The 15,866-nt window shown below is 54.9% G+C and overlaps 2 protein-coding genes across 2 annotated transcripts in view; one reads left to right on the forward strand and one right to left on the reverse strand.

Annotated features, from left to right (window-relative positions):
• Positions 1–15,866, forward strand: part of lrp1aa (low density lipoprotein receptor-related protein 1Aa) — a gene marked incomplete in the record, with an annotated part of 97,697 nt that overhangs the window by 50,850 nt on the left and 30,981 nt on the right. Inside the window, 17 exon segments of the mRNA XM_030374376.1 lie at positions 233–382; positions 1,115–1,255; positions 1,757–1,882; positions 2,240–2,371; positions 2,647–2,781; positions 3,277–3,406; positions 3,974–4,100; positions 4,283–4,434; positions 4,663–4,787; positions 5,547–5,921; positions 10,903–11,092; positions 11,710–11,914; positions 12,373–12,565; positions 14,004–14,129; positions 14,333–14,461; positions 14,919–15,038; positions 15,474–15,587. Of these exon segments, the coding sequence (XP_030230236.1) occupies positions 233–382; positions 1,115–1,255; positions 1,757–1,882; positions 2,240–2,371; positions 2,647–2,781; positions 3,277–3,406; positions 3,974–4,100; positions 4,283–4,434; positions 4,663–4,787; positions 5,547–5,921; positions 10,903–11,092; positions 11,710–11,914; positions 12,373–12,565; positions 14,004–14,129; positions 14,333–14,461; positions 14,919–15,038; positions 15,474–15,587 (2,670 nt within the window).
• LOC115556946 (galanin receptor type 2-like) lies at positions 6,727–9,131 on the reverse strand. Its single transcript, XM_030374393.1, has one exon. It carries the CDS (start codon positions 8,372–8,374, stop codon positions 7,343–7,345), a length of 1,032 nt encoding a protein of 343 aa, XP_030230253.1. The 5' UTR covers positions 8,375–9,131; the 3' UTR covers positions 6,727–7,342.

Raw genomic sequence — 15,866 nt, forward strand, 5'->3', positions numbered from 1 at the left:
CCTCTTATGAAGGCCCGTTTGGGGAGCATCCAGCAGGAAAGTCCCCTCTTATGAAGGCCCGTTTGGGGAGCATCCAGCAGGAAAGTCCCCTCTTATGAAGGCCCGTTTGCGGACACATCCAACAGGAAAGTCCCCTCTGAAAGAAGGCCTCTTTCGGGCCCAGCAGCAGTAGCAACCCCCCCCGCCCCACAGTGTCTCAGCGTATCCCCCCCCCCCCCCCTCGTCCATCCAGGTCTGTCGATCGACTTCGGCGCGGAGCGGCTGTACTGGATCAGCTCGGGGAACAGCAGCATCAGCCGCTGCAGGATGGACGGCAGCGGCCTGGAGGTCCTGGAGGGAGCCCAGGGCCGCTTGACGAAGGGCACAGCCCTGGCCATCATGGGTGAGAGGCCCCTCAGTCCTCCCGGGGTCTCACGTCTCAATGTTTTAAGGGGGTGCAGAGCGAGGGGGGAGTGTACGGGTTGATTTGGAGACTTCTAGTGCCTTGTTGGTGGAATGTTCTGGATGCGCGTCAGGAAGTGCTGGAACACGTATGTTGTTCGCCCTGACACTTCATGTGCGCACTTATTGTATGTTGTTAATCCCTGCACTTAAAGAAAGTACTTGAATAGTATCTTATCCCAGCTATCTTTGTAGTGTACGGGGAATGGGTTAACCTAGCGATTGTTAAAGGGGACATATTGTACCACCAGGTGTGAGTGTGATTAGTCCTTACAAGCCGCTTCGAAAATCGGACCCTTCTGACATCACTAGTGGGCGTGTCCAACGTTTGCTAGGTGGACGATCTAGGTGGACACGCCCATTTGTGATGTCATAAGGGGCAGATTTTCAAAACGGCTTGTAAGGACTAATCACACTCACACCTGGTGGTATAATATGTCCCCTTCAATGTTTGGCACTTGGTTCTATAAACATCCTTACTGTACAGACAGCGATATATTGTCTCTCTTTCTTCTGACAAATGTACAAATGCAAAATAGTAAGATGGCTCTGTATTCGTCGCTTTGCATTGTGGGGGAGTCTGTCCCCCCCGAATCAGCGTTCATATCGCACCGAAGAGTCCCACTGAAGTGAAGGGTGGCGCAGTGACCTCCGACCTCTGCCTCCCCCCCAGGCGAGACCCTGTGGTGGGCGGACCAGGGCACGGACCAGATGGGGACCTGCGACAAGGCTGACGGGGGCCACTGGAGGGTCCTGAGGAACAGCACCTCCCCCATGATGCACATGAAGGTCTACAACGAGACGGTGCAGACAGGTGAGAGGTCCCGACCGGGCCCCCCCCCCCCCCCCCCCCCCGGGTCTGCCCTCCGCCGTCCTCTGATTGGTCAGGAGGAGAGGGTGGGAGGGGCTGGGCCCTCCCCCCCCCCTCAGTCAGATGTGGACCAAAGGCTTCCCAGATGTGTTTACATATCTCTCATCCCCTTTGGATCTGTTGATCTTAAGGAATGTGTGTGTGTGTGTGTGTGTGTGTGTTTGACTTGCGTGTGTGTGTGTGTGTTTGTGTGTGCTCATGTGTGCACTTGTGTGTGTGTGTGTGTGCGTGTGTGTGTGTGTGTTTTGTGGTTTACGTGTGATTATGTGTATTTATATTTGTGCGTCTGTGTGTGTGTGTGTGTGTGTGTGTGTGTGTGTGTGTGTGTGTGTGTGTGTGTGAGAGTGTGTGTGTTTTGCGGTTTACGTGTGTTTATGTGTATTTATATTTGTGTGTGTGTGTGTGTGTGTGTGTGTGTGTGTGTGTGTGTGTGTGTGTCCATAGGCACCAATCGGTGCAGCATCAACAACGGCGACTGCTCCCAGCTGTGTCTTCCCACGTCCGCCGTCTCCCGCGCCTGCATGTGCACGGCGGGGTACAGCCTGCGGAGCGGCCAGCAGTCCTGCGAGGGTAGGGTCACACGCCCGCACGCACGCACACACACACACACACACACACACGCATGCGCACATGCAGACGCAGACGCACACACACACACACACGCACACACACACTAAAAACATATGTGCATGCACGCACATACATAAGCACACACACACACACACACGCAGACACACATAAACACACACAAACACATGCGTACGCGCACACATACACACACATACACACGCGAGTGTGAGGTAAGTAAGGTCATGGAAAACGTAGAGGAAGCGAAGCTTAGAATCCGAACGTTTGAACGACGTAGCATCAGAGCCCGACGCACCATGTGACCGCTGCTCTGACCTCTGCCCTCCGACCTCTGTCCAGGGGTGGGCTCCTTCCTGCTGTACTCGGTCCACGAGGGGATCCGTGGCATCCCCCTGGACCCCTTGGACAAGTCGGACGCCCTGGTGCCGGTGTCGGGCACCTCGCTCGCCGTGGGCATCGACTTCCACGCCGGTGAGCAGCGCCTGGTGTGTGTGTGCTTGTGTGTGCGCATGTGTGTGTTTATGTATGTGTGTGTGCGTGTGCATGTCGGTCTATCTGTCTGTGTGTGGGTCTGTCAGTCTGTGTGTGTCTGTATGTGTGTGTGTGTGTGTGCCTGTGTGTGCGTGTGCCTGTCTGTCTGTCTGTCTGTCTGTCTTTCTGTCTGTGTCATTCTTTCTGTGACTGTATGTATGTGTGTGAGGTCGTGACTCTGGTTCCACCCCCCATTCCTCCCCTCTGTGCCCCAGACAACGACACCATCTACTGGGTGGACATGGGCCTCAGCACCATCAGCCGCGCCAAGAGGGACCAGACCTGGAGGGAGGACGTGGTCACCAACGGCATCGGCCGCGTGGAGGGCATCGCCGTGGACTGGATCGCAGGTAGGGTGGAGTTAATCTGTTGGACATCGAGAGAGAGAGAGAGAGAGAGAGAGAGAGAGACTCGGTAGACAAAGGACTTAGCTCAGGAGGTAGAGCGGGTTGGCTGGTAACTGAAAGGTTTTTCTAGTTAGATTCGAGTGTCGAGGTGTCCCTGAGCAAGACGCCTCACCCTCACTGCTCCAGATAAGCTGGCTGCCGGATAGCCTGGTTGGCTCCGCCGTCGGTGTGTGAACGTGTGCATGAAAGGGTGATTGTTTGGCAATATTGTAAAGCGCTTTGAGGGGCCATTGATTAGAAAAGTGCTGTATGAATGCATTCCATCCATTAAAAAGGACACCGCCATGAATCTTTTTTGAACTCATCAATGAGAAAAACATACATACATACGATGTCCGTTTCAGTCTCGACTCTCTTATCTGTGAAGCCGGTTTTCATTCAGAGCGTCCCTTTGGAGCGCCCTAGTGTCTGATCGGTCCTGCTCCCCTTGGTCCCCAGGGAACATCTACTGGACGGACCAGGGCTTCGACGTGATCGAGGTGGCCCGGCTCAATGGCTCCTTCCGCTACGTGGTCATCTCCCAGGGCCTGGACAAGCCGCGCGCCATCACCGTGCACCCGGAGAAAGGGTAACGCCGCGCCACTACCGGGGACGGGTGTCAGTTAGCGTTAGCCATGCTATTATCGTAAGCGTTGCTAGCAAGGTTAGCATTGCTATTGGCGTTAGCAATTCTACTATGGTTAGCAATGCTAGCAGGGTTAGTGATGCTAACAAGTTTAGCAATGCTATCGACATTAGCAATTCAAGAAACGTTTGCGATGCTAGCAATTTTGGTGATGCTAGCACGAATAGCGACGCTTACCTGTTCCGCAATGCCTACAACATAAGCAATTCTAGCAATGTAAGAGATGCTTGTTAATGACAGAATCAAGAAGTGCTAGATTTAATGCTTCACTTGTGTGTGTGTGTGTGTGTGTGTGTGTGTGTGTGTGTGTGTGTGTGTGTGTGTGTGTGTGTGTGTGTGTGTGTGTGTGTGTGTGTGTGTGCGTGCACCTGTGTGTGTGTGTGTGTGTGTGTGTGTGTGTGTGTGTCTGTGTGTGTGTGTGTGTGTGTGTGTGTGTGTGTGTGTGTGTGTGTGTGTGTGTGTGTGTGTGTGTGTGTGTGTCTGTGTCTGTGTGTGTGTGTGTGTCCTCAGCTACCTGTTCTGGACGGAGTGGGGTCAGTACCCCCGTATCGAGCGGTCCCGTCTGGACGGGACAGAGAGGGCCGTGCTGGTCAACGTGAGCATCAGCTGGCCCAACGGCATCTCCATCGACTACCAGGTAGCCTAGCAACCGCGCCTAGCAGCCATGCCATCGCATTCCACCCCACTGCGGAAAAGTATGTCAAGAAATATTCTCCTCAACCTGTGTGTCTGTGTGTGTGTCTGCGTGTGTGTTTGTCTGTGCGTGTCCGCTGTGTGCTTGTTTGTGTCTGTCTGTGTGTGTGCGTGATGTGTGTGCAGGAGGGCCTGCTGTACTGGTGTGACGCCCGGACAGATAAGATCGAGCGCATCAACCTGGAGACCGGGGAGAACCGGGAGGTGGTGCTGGCCAACAACAACATGGACATGTTCTCTGTGTCCGTGTTCCAGAACTACATCTACTGGAGCGACCGGTCAGAACCACTGTCTCTCTTTTCTCTCTCTCTCTCTCTCTCTCTCTCTCTCTCTCTCTCTCTCTCTCTCTCTCTCTCTCTCTCTCTCTCCCCTATCTTTAGATGATATGTGATTTTGGTTTGTTTCCTTCATTCATTCACATCTCACCCATTATCAGTGTCTGATCTTGTGTATATGCGTGTGCTTGTGTGTTGTCTGTGTGTGTTTGTGTGTGCGCGTTGGAGCAGAACACACGCAAACGGCTCGATAAAGAGAGGGAATAAGGACAACGCCACAGAGTCCATGTCTCTGCGGACGGGCATCGGCGTGCAGCTCAAGGACATCAAGGTGTTCAACCGCGCCCGGCAGCAAGGTGGGCGCTAGCATCACAGCACAGCTAGCAGGCTAGCATCACAACACAGCTAACACGCTAGCATCACAACACAGCCAACACGCTAGCATCACAGCACAGCTAACAGGCTAGCATCACAACACAGCTAACGGGCTACCATCACAACACAGCTAACACGCTAGCATCACAACACAGCTAACGGGCTACCATCACAACACAGCTAACACGCTAGCATCACAACACAGCTAACGGGCTACCATCACAACACAGCCAACACGCTAGCATCACAGCACAGCTAACAGGCTAGCATCACAACACAGCTAATGGGCTACCATCACAACACAGCTAACATGCTAGCATCACAACACAGCCAACACGCTCACATAGGAACCCTTTAATCTCATCGCTAAAACGAAATAATGCTAATTCAATGTTTATCTTTAGAGAGGGAATATACTGTAGCGAGAATACTCATTTTAAATGTTAAATTAATATTTAGATTAATTTTATATTGAGCACAGCGCAGCCAGGCAAACATGATTTCCTATCGCTAATACTAAAGAATGCTCATAAATGTTTGTCTTTAGAGAAGGGATGAAGTGTAGCGAGAATACTAAAGTAATTCTCTCTTAAATTATATAGTCTAGATCAGTGTTTCCCAAACTTTTTTCTGGAGAACCATTTTTTTCAGTTGAAAGGATAAATCTAATGTTTTTTATAGTAGTATAGTAATATAGTCTAATAGCAGCCTGTCTCCCTGGTCAACCCCCCCCCCCACAGGGACCAACATCTGCAAGGACAACAACGGCGGCTGCCAGCAGCTCTGCCTGTTCGCGGGCAACGGCCGGCGGACGTGCGCCTGCGCCCACGGCATGCTGGCGGAGGACGGCCAGCGTTGCCGCGACTACGACGGCTACCTGCTGTACTCGGAGCGCACCATCCTGAAGAGCGTGCACCTGTCGGACGAGAACAACCTCAACGCGCCCATCAAGCCCTTCGAGGACCCCGAGCACATGAAGAACGTCATCGCGCTCACCTTCGACTTCCGGGGCGGCGGCGGCAAGGGCGCCAACCGCGTCTTCTTCAGCGACATCCACTTCGGGAACATCCAGCAGATGAACGACGACGGCTCAGACCGCAAGACGGTGGTGGAGAGTGAGTTCGCCGCGCTGCTCCGTCTGTTTCTGGCTTTTCTATCTGTCGGAACGCATGTCTCTCTCTGTCTGTCTCTCTTTCTGTCTCTGTTTGTCTCTCTCTGTCTCCGTCTCTCTCTGTCTCTGTCTCTCTCTCTCTCTCTCTGTCTCTGTCTCTGTCTCTCTGTCTCTCTGTCTCTCTGTCTGTCTCTCTCTCTCTCTCTCTCTCTCTCTCTCTCTCTCTCTCTCTCTCTCTCTCTCTCACTCTCATTAGGGTGGTCTCATGATCATTTGGCTGTACCCCCCGGCCCGGAGGTTCTGGGTTTGGACGCAGCCTTCGGGTCACTCACTAACGAGCCTGACGGCTCGTTAGTGAATCTCAAAGAAAAGGAGGTTCTTCTCTCATGAGGAGAACTAAAACATTAGGTTACGATCTGAACCTGCTAAATTAGTAAATAGTAAATAGTGTTAAGTTCCTTCTGCTCCTGTCCACTGCCCAACCGCTGCTTGTGTTTTAACCTGAGATCACCTTTCCTGTGTGTGTGTTGGGTCAGACTCGCTCTGTGTGCTGCTGCAAGTCTCGGCATTTGTCAGAGCTCATTTCCCGGCTCAGAACAAAGAACTCCAGCGGGGAAGTTTGGAGGATGAAGGAAAACAGCTGGAACATCTTTAAAGGGGATATTAGCCGCAACATTTTCCAGGATCTCCCGCTGATCTCAACAGACCTCTGAAGCCGAAGCCAAGATCAATCTTTTTGTATTAAAACTCAAAATAAACAGCCTTCATATGTTCTCATTCAAACGAAACAGTAAAAAGTCGGGGACAGATTTGCTTTCACTTTATTTTATTTCTCGACAACAGAAACTGACGCTGCGTTAATGTTTCACCCCGAGTGTCTCTGCTTACACACTTCTGCAGATTGTAAAAGAGGTTTTATCCCTGACCCTCAGAAAGGTCCTTCAGTGAAGACCTTTTAATGGTCCAATCTGAGTTTCTCTGCCAGATCATTAAACCCAAAGTGCTTGCTGATGGATGAGCTTAATGCTGCCTGCTGTCGTTGGGGAGAGCCCGGCAAATCAAATCACAGATAAATAAATAGCGTGTCATGTCCACTTGGCACACCTGTCGTTTATTATCAGCCCATTGAGCCAGCAGTGCAGAGAGTGCCCCTCATCACCTTTATCGGGTTTTAAACGCTCCCTCCCAGACTCGGATCAGGGCTGCTGCATCATGGGAACGCCGCAAGGACCCCGGAGACGGGCCCTCTGTCCCCAATAGGACACCGTTGCCACGGAGACGGCCCCTATGTCCGCTCTGCCAGGACACCGTTGCCACGGAGACTGTCCCTCTGTCCCCGTCACTAGGACATTTTTGCCACGGGGGCGGCCCCTCTGTTCCCACTAGGACACCGTTGCCACGGAGACGACCCCTCTGTCCCCGTCACTAGGACACCGTCGCCACGGAGACGGCCCCCCTGCCTCCGCGGCCTCTCCGGCACATCAGCCCCAGGAGCTCCTGCCTGAACTTGCGGGACATGAGCACGTAGAGGACGGGGTTGGCCACGGTGGAGGAGGTGGCCGTCAGGCGGGCGAACACCATGAAGGGCCCGTAGCGCGGCGAGGCCCCGGTCGCCACGGCGTCCTGCCCCACCAGCAGCGCCAGCGTCAGGCCGTAGGACGGCAGCCAGCACAGCGTGAAGGCCAGCACCAGCAGGGCCGAGGTCTGGGTCACCCGGCTCTGGTAGCGCTCCACCTGCGGGGCCCGCCCCCGCCGCCGCCGCCGCCACAGGAACAGGAAGACGCGCAGGTACGCCGCGGCGATGGTGGCCAGCGGCAGCAGGAAGGACAGCAGGAAGAAGCTCAGCCCGTACGCCACCTGCCCGCCGTAGGGCAGCACGACGAGGCAGGCCTGGCCGTCGGCGCGCCCCGGGGCCCCCACGGAGCGGAAGGCCAGCTGGGGGCCCGCCAGGGCGCAGGCCGGCGCCCAGAGCAGGGCGGCGGTCAGCGCCACCCGGCGGGCGGAGAGCAGCCGGTGGGCCAGGGCGGGCCGCACCACCGTCAGGTAGCGGCTCACGGCCAGCGCGGCCAGCGTGTAGGAGCTGGCGGAGGCGCAGGCGGCCCCCACGAAGCCCACCAGCCGGCACAGCGGGGCCCCGAAGGGCCAGTAGCGCAGGGCCATGGCGGCCGAGTGGAAGGGCAGCACGGCCAGCAGGAGCAGGTCGGCCGCGCTGAGCGCCACCAGCAGGACGTCGGTCCCCGAGAGGGGCCCCGTGGCCCGGGAGGAGCCCGCCCCCGGGGCCAACCCCCCCCGTCTCCGCCGCTGCCCGCATAGGACCACCATCACCAGGGTGTGGCCCCACAGCCCCAGGACCAGGACCAGGGCGTCCAGCACCGGGACCAGGACCCGTTCCCAGTGGCCGTCCCAGGGGTCGCTGGCGTTCCCGGGTGGTCCCGGGACCGTGGCGTTGTACAGCATGCCGTCACGGCACGACTCCCGGGGAACTGGACTCCGCCGCTGTTTGAGTACGGCCTTGTTATTGTAGTGCGGTCGATAAGCCGGTCGTAAACCTGTTCTGATAACACGTGATGGAGGAATGTTCCGCGCTGGGCGCCGGGCGAACGGCACGCCAACACATCGTAATAAATATCTTCTTGTCGGGACCTTTCCCAGGTACAACTAGATCCACATGTTGGAGAAAGGCTTTGGCTCCGATCCTTCATAGAAAGTCCTCTGAATCGCCATTTTAGTTTCACAGACTTTCCAAAGATACTCCTGGGGACACACCTTAGTTAGTGAATCACGTCCTTCCACTCCTCCAGTAATCAGCCTCACCTTTGTACCGCTTCGCTTTTGGTTTAAAACGATTTATAAAGATATATAAAGGTTGCAATGCCTTGATTGAGGTTGAGAGGGTTTTCCTTCAGAGGGAACAATGTTCTGGGTTCCCCATCACAGCGCTGGACTCCCCCAAAAGTGCGGTGGGCTGTTTTCAGCTCTGAGCTACACCCTGTGGCTGGTGTCACCATGTGGGTGGTGTCATCCTTGGAGCTCCGAGAGGGCGGACCCCCTTCCCGACGGACCGGCGCAGTCGCTCGTCGCATGCACCGACTCTGCCGTCCTCGCACAACAGGAAGACGAAGAACGGGTCAAAACACAGCAAAGAACGAGGAACTGTGAGCGCAGGCCAGCAGAGTAGTGAGCGTGTGAGCGTGTGACGGAGTGAATCCTCGTAAAGAGCAGGTGAACTCTGGACCGCCTGTGAACAGGAGGGGGTAGGGGGATGGGGGGGGGGGGGGGGGGGGGGGCAGGTCTGCGACGGGGGGGAGGGCCCAGGGAGGCCAGATGAAACCTTTCCCACCGTTTCTCTCCCACAGCCTGGCCGTGGAAACACAGAGGGCTTGTGTTTGCGCATCGACAAACACAGATATTTTGAGACATACTTGCAATTCATGCGTATGCGAACGGCAAATGCCTGAAAAAGGGGAGATTGATTAAATAGGCAGGGTAAATATTGACCCCCTCGGAGAGCTGGCTGAACAGGAGAGGTCTTATCTGTTCAGATAAGCCGGTCGGTGGGTCGGTGGGTGGGTGTGTAGCCAGGCGTCCTTACCCCCCTCGCCCTGATGAGGAGCTCAGCTACGACCCGGGCTCTGGCTGAGTGCCGTGGGCCGCAGCAGGAGGGAGAGAAGGCCAGAGGAAGCTCCTCAGACGCGGGTGGAGAGACTGAGCGGAGCTGGAAGAACCAGGCGTGTAGAGGGGGACCGCGGCCCCAGGGTTTCCTGCTCATCAGCAGGCCTGGGAAAGAGGAAACTGCAGGGAACAGATCCAGTGTTTACCCTCTGATCGATGTGGAGCTCATTGATTTATGTGCAGGCAGAGATGGGATACATTTGTTTCCCCCCCCCCCCCCCCCTAGTTTGTGAGAGAACCCGCGGGCCCTCGACTCGCTGGTGCTGTGATCGGCCGGCAGAAGGCTGGTTCCTGTCTGCAGCGTCGAGCAGGGGTGGATCGGCAGTGGGCCGTCCCACCGGGAACCAGTCCTCCCAGTGCCAGTCCTCCCAGCGCCCGTCCTCCCAGTGCCCTGCCCAGCCGGTGGATGGGTCTGAGGTCATAGAGCAGGAAACGGGCCATGAGATCACCCCATCGGCCCACACCCTGTTTACTGCAGCAGCCAGCTGTCAGCCGCTTATTACCGCTCACAAGCAGCACAACAAAATAAGGTGTAATTGCAGTGCGGTGCAAATATCAGACCTCGTCTCGTTCTTAAGTTAAAGTGACGCGACCATGGCAGCAGAGTGTGTGTGTGTGTGTGTGTGTGTGTGTGTGTGTGTGTGTGTGTGTGTGTGTGTGTGTGTGTGTGTGTGTGTGTGTGTGTGTGTGTGTGTGAGTGTGTGGGTGCAGAGAGAGAGCAGCTGTCTCCGTCTCGCGCCACAGAGCTCTGGTTTTTCCACGTTGGCTCGCGCTGGGCTCTCCTCTCCTTAACCTTCCGCTCGGTCGGAGTCTCTGGTGCGGAGAGGACATTCTCTCCTACGTGGAGGAGGCAGGAACCCAAGGTCTGGCCAGCGGCAGACAGTCACTCACTGGGTCTCTGTAACACGGCACCGACACTGACGCAGAACTCCACCTGCTGCTCCACCCTGGCTTTCAGTGGCCTCTCTCTCTCTCGCTCTCCCTCTCCCTCTCCCTCTCTCTCTCTCTCTCGCTCTCGCTCTCTCTCTCTCTCTCTCGCTCACACTTTCTCTCTCTCACACTTTCGCTCTCTCTCGCTCTCGCTCTCTCTCTCTCTCTCTCTCTCTCTCACACTTTCTCTCTCTCTCTCTCTCTCTCTTTCTCTTTCTCTCACACACTTTCTCTCTCTCTCTCTCTCTCTCTCTCTCTCTCTCTCTCTCTCTCTCTCTCTCTCTCTCTCTCTCTCTCTCTCTCTCTCTCTCATATATATCTGTTTGATCAACCTGTCTCTCTGTTCCTTGTCTTCCCTCTACCCCCCCCCCCCCCCCCCCCAGACGTGGGTTCAGTGGAGGGCCTTGCGTACCACCGGGGCTGGGACATGCTGTACTGGACCAGCTACACCACCTCCACCATCACCCGCCACACCGTGGACCAGGCCCGCTGGGGCGCGGCCAACCGCCACACCGTGGTGTCCATGTCCGGGGACGACCACCCGAGGGCCTTCGTCCTGGACGAGTGTCAGAGGTGGCTGAACGTTCAGGAGCCTCCCGGGCCCCTCATTAATGTTCCGATTCTCTCATTCATGATCTGAGCCTCCTGAGCCTCTCATTAATTATCGGAGCCTCCTGAGCCTCTCATTAATGATCTGAGCCTCCTGAGCCTCTCATTAATGTTCTGATTCTCTCATTAATGATCAGCCTCATCTGAGCCTCCTGAGCCTCTCATTCATGTTCTGAGCCTCCTGAGCCTCTCATTCATTTTCTGAGCCTTATCAGCCTCTCATTAATGAGCCAAGCCTCATGATCCTCTCAATAAGATTCTGAGCCTCATTAATGTTCTGAGTCTCAAACCTCTCATTAATGTTCTGAGACTCAAACCTCTCGTTAATGTTCTGAGCCTCTCATTAATATTCTCATGAGCCTCTCTCTTTGCGGCAGTATATAGAAGACAACGCCGAAGTTTAAGTAGGAGACTATGGGATTAAAGAGCAAGTGAGAAGTAAGAAGAGGCTTATCTCCTATTTTCCGTAATTAGGGCCTTATTTTAGTAACGGCGCAGTAACCGTGACTGTAGTCACGGTTGGGAAGGGAACAGGACTAGGGTTTGCCGGCCCCTTCAGCTATCTTATCCCTCATCCCCAGCCTGATGTTCTGGACCAACTGGAACGAGCTGTCCCCCAGCATCATGCGGGCCACGCTGGCGGGGGCCAACGTCCTGGTGATCATCGGCAGCGACATCCGGACGCCCAACGGGCTCGCCATCGACCACCGCGCCGAGAAGCTCTACTTCTCCGACGCCACGCTGGACAAGATCGAGCGCTGCGAGTACGACGGCAGCCGGCGCTACGTACGTCTCCCCGAAAAACACGGCAGAAAACAATATTAGGAAACTAGTAAAGTTGTGGGTATAATCGTTATAGCCGTGATGTAGTTGTTGTATTAATGTGATGATATTATGGTACAATTCTGTTTTACTATTCTAGAAAAGCTGTCGGAAACTTGGAAGTTAAATATTTATCTTGTTCCCTTTTAGATTAAATAAATAAGAGAGAGAGAGAGTGAGCGAGAGAGAGTGAGATAGAGAAGGAGAGGAAGAGGGAGATTGAGGAAGAGAGAGTGAGAGAAAGAGAGAGGAAGAGAGGTAGAGGGATTGGGAGAGAGAGAGGGGAAGAGAGAGGAAGAGAGAGATGAAGGAAGAGAGAAATTCAGGAAGAGAGAGAGGAAGAGCGTACAAACATACCACAGGGAAAGTGTGAAGGAATAGTGTTAATCTTTGCTCTTCTGGTGCGTCGCTGCCCCCTGCAGGTGGTTCTGAAGAACGAGCCGGTGCACCCCTTCGGCCTGGCCGTGTACGGGGACTACATCTTCTGGACGGACTGGGTGAGGCGGGCCGTGCTCCGGGCCGACAAGTACACCGGAGGAGACATGAAGGTGCTGCGGGCCGACATCCCCCAGCAGCCCATGGGGATAGTGGCGGTGGCCAACGACACCAACAGCTGTGAGTGCCCTGCTGCGGGTTCGGTTGAGTTGTCGGACGTGTTGACGGACATGTTGTCGGACTTGTCTTATGACATGTTGACGACATGTTGGACGTGCCTTCAGACATGTAGACGACATGTCTTCAGACATGTTGACGACATGCGGGACGTGTCTTTGGACATGTTGACGACATGTTGACGTGTTGTCATGTTGAACCGCGGGATTGTCATGTCGGAGGGCTTGTAGCACTGAAAGATCTGACGACATGAACAATAATTACAACAGCAAAGTAATTGTAACCCTAGAAAAAATAATTAAATACCATATTTAACGAGGTCACCCTGCTTGATATTCAGATAAATGTTGAGTTATTTTGAGATGGCAGTTAAACGGCTAGTCACTATAAATCCCAGGTAAGTATCCAATACACAACCGTAGGCACACACACGCACCCAGCCACACACAGCTACACACACACACACACACACACACACACACACACACACACACACACACACACACACACACACACACACACACACACACACACACACACACACAGACAAAAAAGTCCATCAGGGATGTGAGCAGTTTGGAGCTGTAACCAGCTGTAGCCGCACCTGAGCCCCACACCCGTCTCAGATGGCCACCCTCCACCCTCCTCCAGCCTCCTCCAGCCTCCTCCAGCCTCCTCCAGCCCGAGGCTGCAGCATCTCTCCCTATCATCTGGATCCACCAGCTCTGAGCGTTTACTTATTTCCTTCTGCTCTGCTGCTAATGGCGGCAGGCTGTCAGACGCAGATTGCTTCTGGCTCCTTTTCCAATATTTATACATGTGTTTGTGGGTATTTCAATCAGACACCTGTGAGTGTGTGTCTTTGTGTGTGGGCCTGCGGTGTGTGTTTTTGTGTGTGTGCACTGCACGCACAACTTACATTTTGTATTTGTATTGTTGGGAGAGGATCCAACCAAAAGTATTCTATTTGCAATTTAAATGTTGACGACTGGAATCCTTAAATAGTACCTAGCTAGTCTACCACCTGAGAGTGTGGGTGTGTGGGTGTGTGTGTCTGTGTGTGCACCCATGTGTGTGTTTGTTTGTGTGTGTGTGTGTGTGTGCGTTTGTGTAAGTGCTTGTGTGCTTGTGTGAGCAGAACCCCCTGCGGCCTAGTAACAAGAACCTCTCTTCTCATCTCCTCCTCACTCCTCCTCCTCTCTCCTCTCTCCTCTCTCCTCCTCTCTCCTCTCTCCTTCTCCCTCCTATCTCCTCCCTCCTCCTCCCTCCTCCTCTCCTCCTCTCCTCTCTCCTCTCTCCTCCTCCCTCCTCCTCTCTCTTCTCTCCTCCCTCCTCCTCCCTCCTCCTCTCTCCTCTCTCCTCCCTCCTCCTCCCTCCTCCCTCCTCCCTCCTCCTCTCTCCTCCCTCCTCTCTCCTCCCTCCTCCTCCCTCCTTCTCTCAGGTGAGTTCTCGTTGTGTCGTGTGAACAACGGCGGCTGCCAGGACCTGTGTCTGCTGACGTCGGAGGGCCGGATCAACTGCAGTTGCCGTGGCGACAGGAAACTTATGGAGGACAATACCTGCATCAGTAAGTCACAACGGGCGATGGGAGCAGGAACAGGGAGGGTTGGGGGAGGTGGGGGAGGCGGGGGGGGGGGGTAGGAGACAGGGAGGTGGGGAGGAGTGGGAGCAGGAGACGGGGAGGTGGGGGAGGTGGTGGGAGCAGTAGGCGTAGCGGTGGGGAGAGTGTGTGTGAACTCACTGTGTTTCCCCCCCCCCCCCCCCCCCCAGCGCTCAACACCACCTGTAACCGCATCGACGACTTTGAGTGCGGCAACGGGGACTGTGTGAACTACACGCAGACCTGCGACGGCATGGTGCACTGCAAGGACAAGTCTGACGAGAAGCTCTTCTACTGCGGTGAGTGGGGGGGGGGGGGGGGGGGGCATCTGGGTACCCCCGCCTCCTGGACATCCTAATCTGTTGAACCTTACTGTCTCCAGAGAACCGTGTGTGTAAGAAGGGGTTAAGGACAGAAGGGGTTCGGGACAGAAGGGGTATAAAACAGAAGGGGTACAGGACAGAAGGGGTTCAGGACAGAAGGGGTTCAGGACAGAATGGGAACCAGACAGAAGGGGTACAGGACAGAAGGGGTTCAGGACAGAAGGGGTTCAGGACAGAAGGGGTATAAAACAGAAGGGGTACAGGACAGAAGGGGGACAGGAAAGAAGGGGTATAAAACAGAAGGGGTACAGGACAGAAGGGGGACAGGAAGTGATCCCCTGATCTATTTGAACTTCCTGTCCATAGCGAACCTCGCGTGTAAGAAGGGCTACAGGAAATGATGTCCTGATCTGTTTGAACTTCCTGTCCACAGCGAACCGCGCGTGTAAGAAAGGGTACAGGAAGTGCACCAACGGTCGCTGCGTGGGACACACCAACTGGTGCAACGGCCGCAACGACTGCGGAGACAACTCGGACGAGGCCTTCTGCAACGGTCAGTCTCCCGTCCCGGGCTCTCTCTGGGTCCCTGAACCCTCTAATGCGCGGGTCACGACACCGTCACCAGCCCCGGGCCGCATAAGTCTCAGGAGGTAGAGCGGGTTGGCTGGTAACCTGAAGGTTGCTAGTTCGATCCCCAGCTCCTCCGAGTGTCGAGGTGTACCTGAGCGTGGCACCTCACCCTGACCCCTCCGGACAAGATGGCTGTCGCCTTGTATGGTTGACACCGCCATCGGTGTGTGAATGTGTGCATGAACGGGTGGATGTTAGACAGTATTGTACAGCACTTTGAGAGGCCACTGGTTAAAAAGCGCTGTATAAATGCAGTCAATTTACCGCCCTGGGCCATCTGACGCTGGGGTTGTGGATGGTGTTGAGGAAGGTGTTGATGGTGTTGATGGTGGTGTTGATGGTGTTGATGGTGTTGCAGCCACGCTGTGTTCGGTGGAGCAGTTCCAGTGTCGTGACGGCGGCTGCATCTCCAACTCCAGCACGTGCAACCAGAAGGCGGACTGTGACGACGCCAGCGACGAGATGAACTGCTGTGAGTTCAACTCCGACTTCAAATTGTTTTAGCATAGCCCTTAAGCACAGGTACAGGTCGTGTGTTTATGAGACCCGCCTGACCCTAGCCCCCTGAAATACCACCTAAATGAGCAACTAGGAAATCTTGAGAAGGAACACAGAGTGGGGGATCCCTCCTTCCAGGGATGATCAGGAGTGCAATGGGTGCCATCATTGACAGACATAGATAGGCAAAGGCACAGCTAGTTCTGAGGATGTGGGGGATCGAACCGGGTTCCTTGGCGTGACGTTTGTTCTG

The sequence above is a fragment of the Gadus morhua genome, chromosome 13 (assembly GCF_902167405.1).
Source record: "Gadus morhua chromosome 13, gadMor3.0, whole genome shotgun sequence".
Classification (NCBI taxonomy): Eukaryota; Metazoa; Chordata; class Actinopteri; order Gadiformes; family Gadidae; genus Gadus; species Gadus morhua.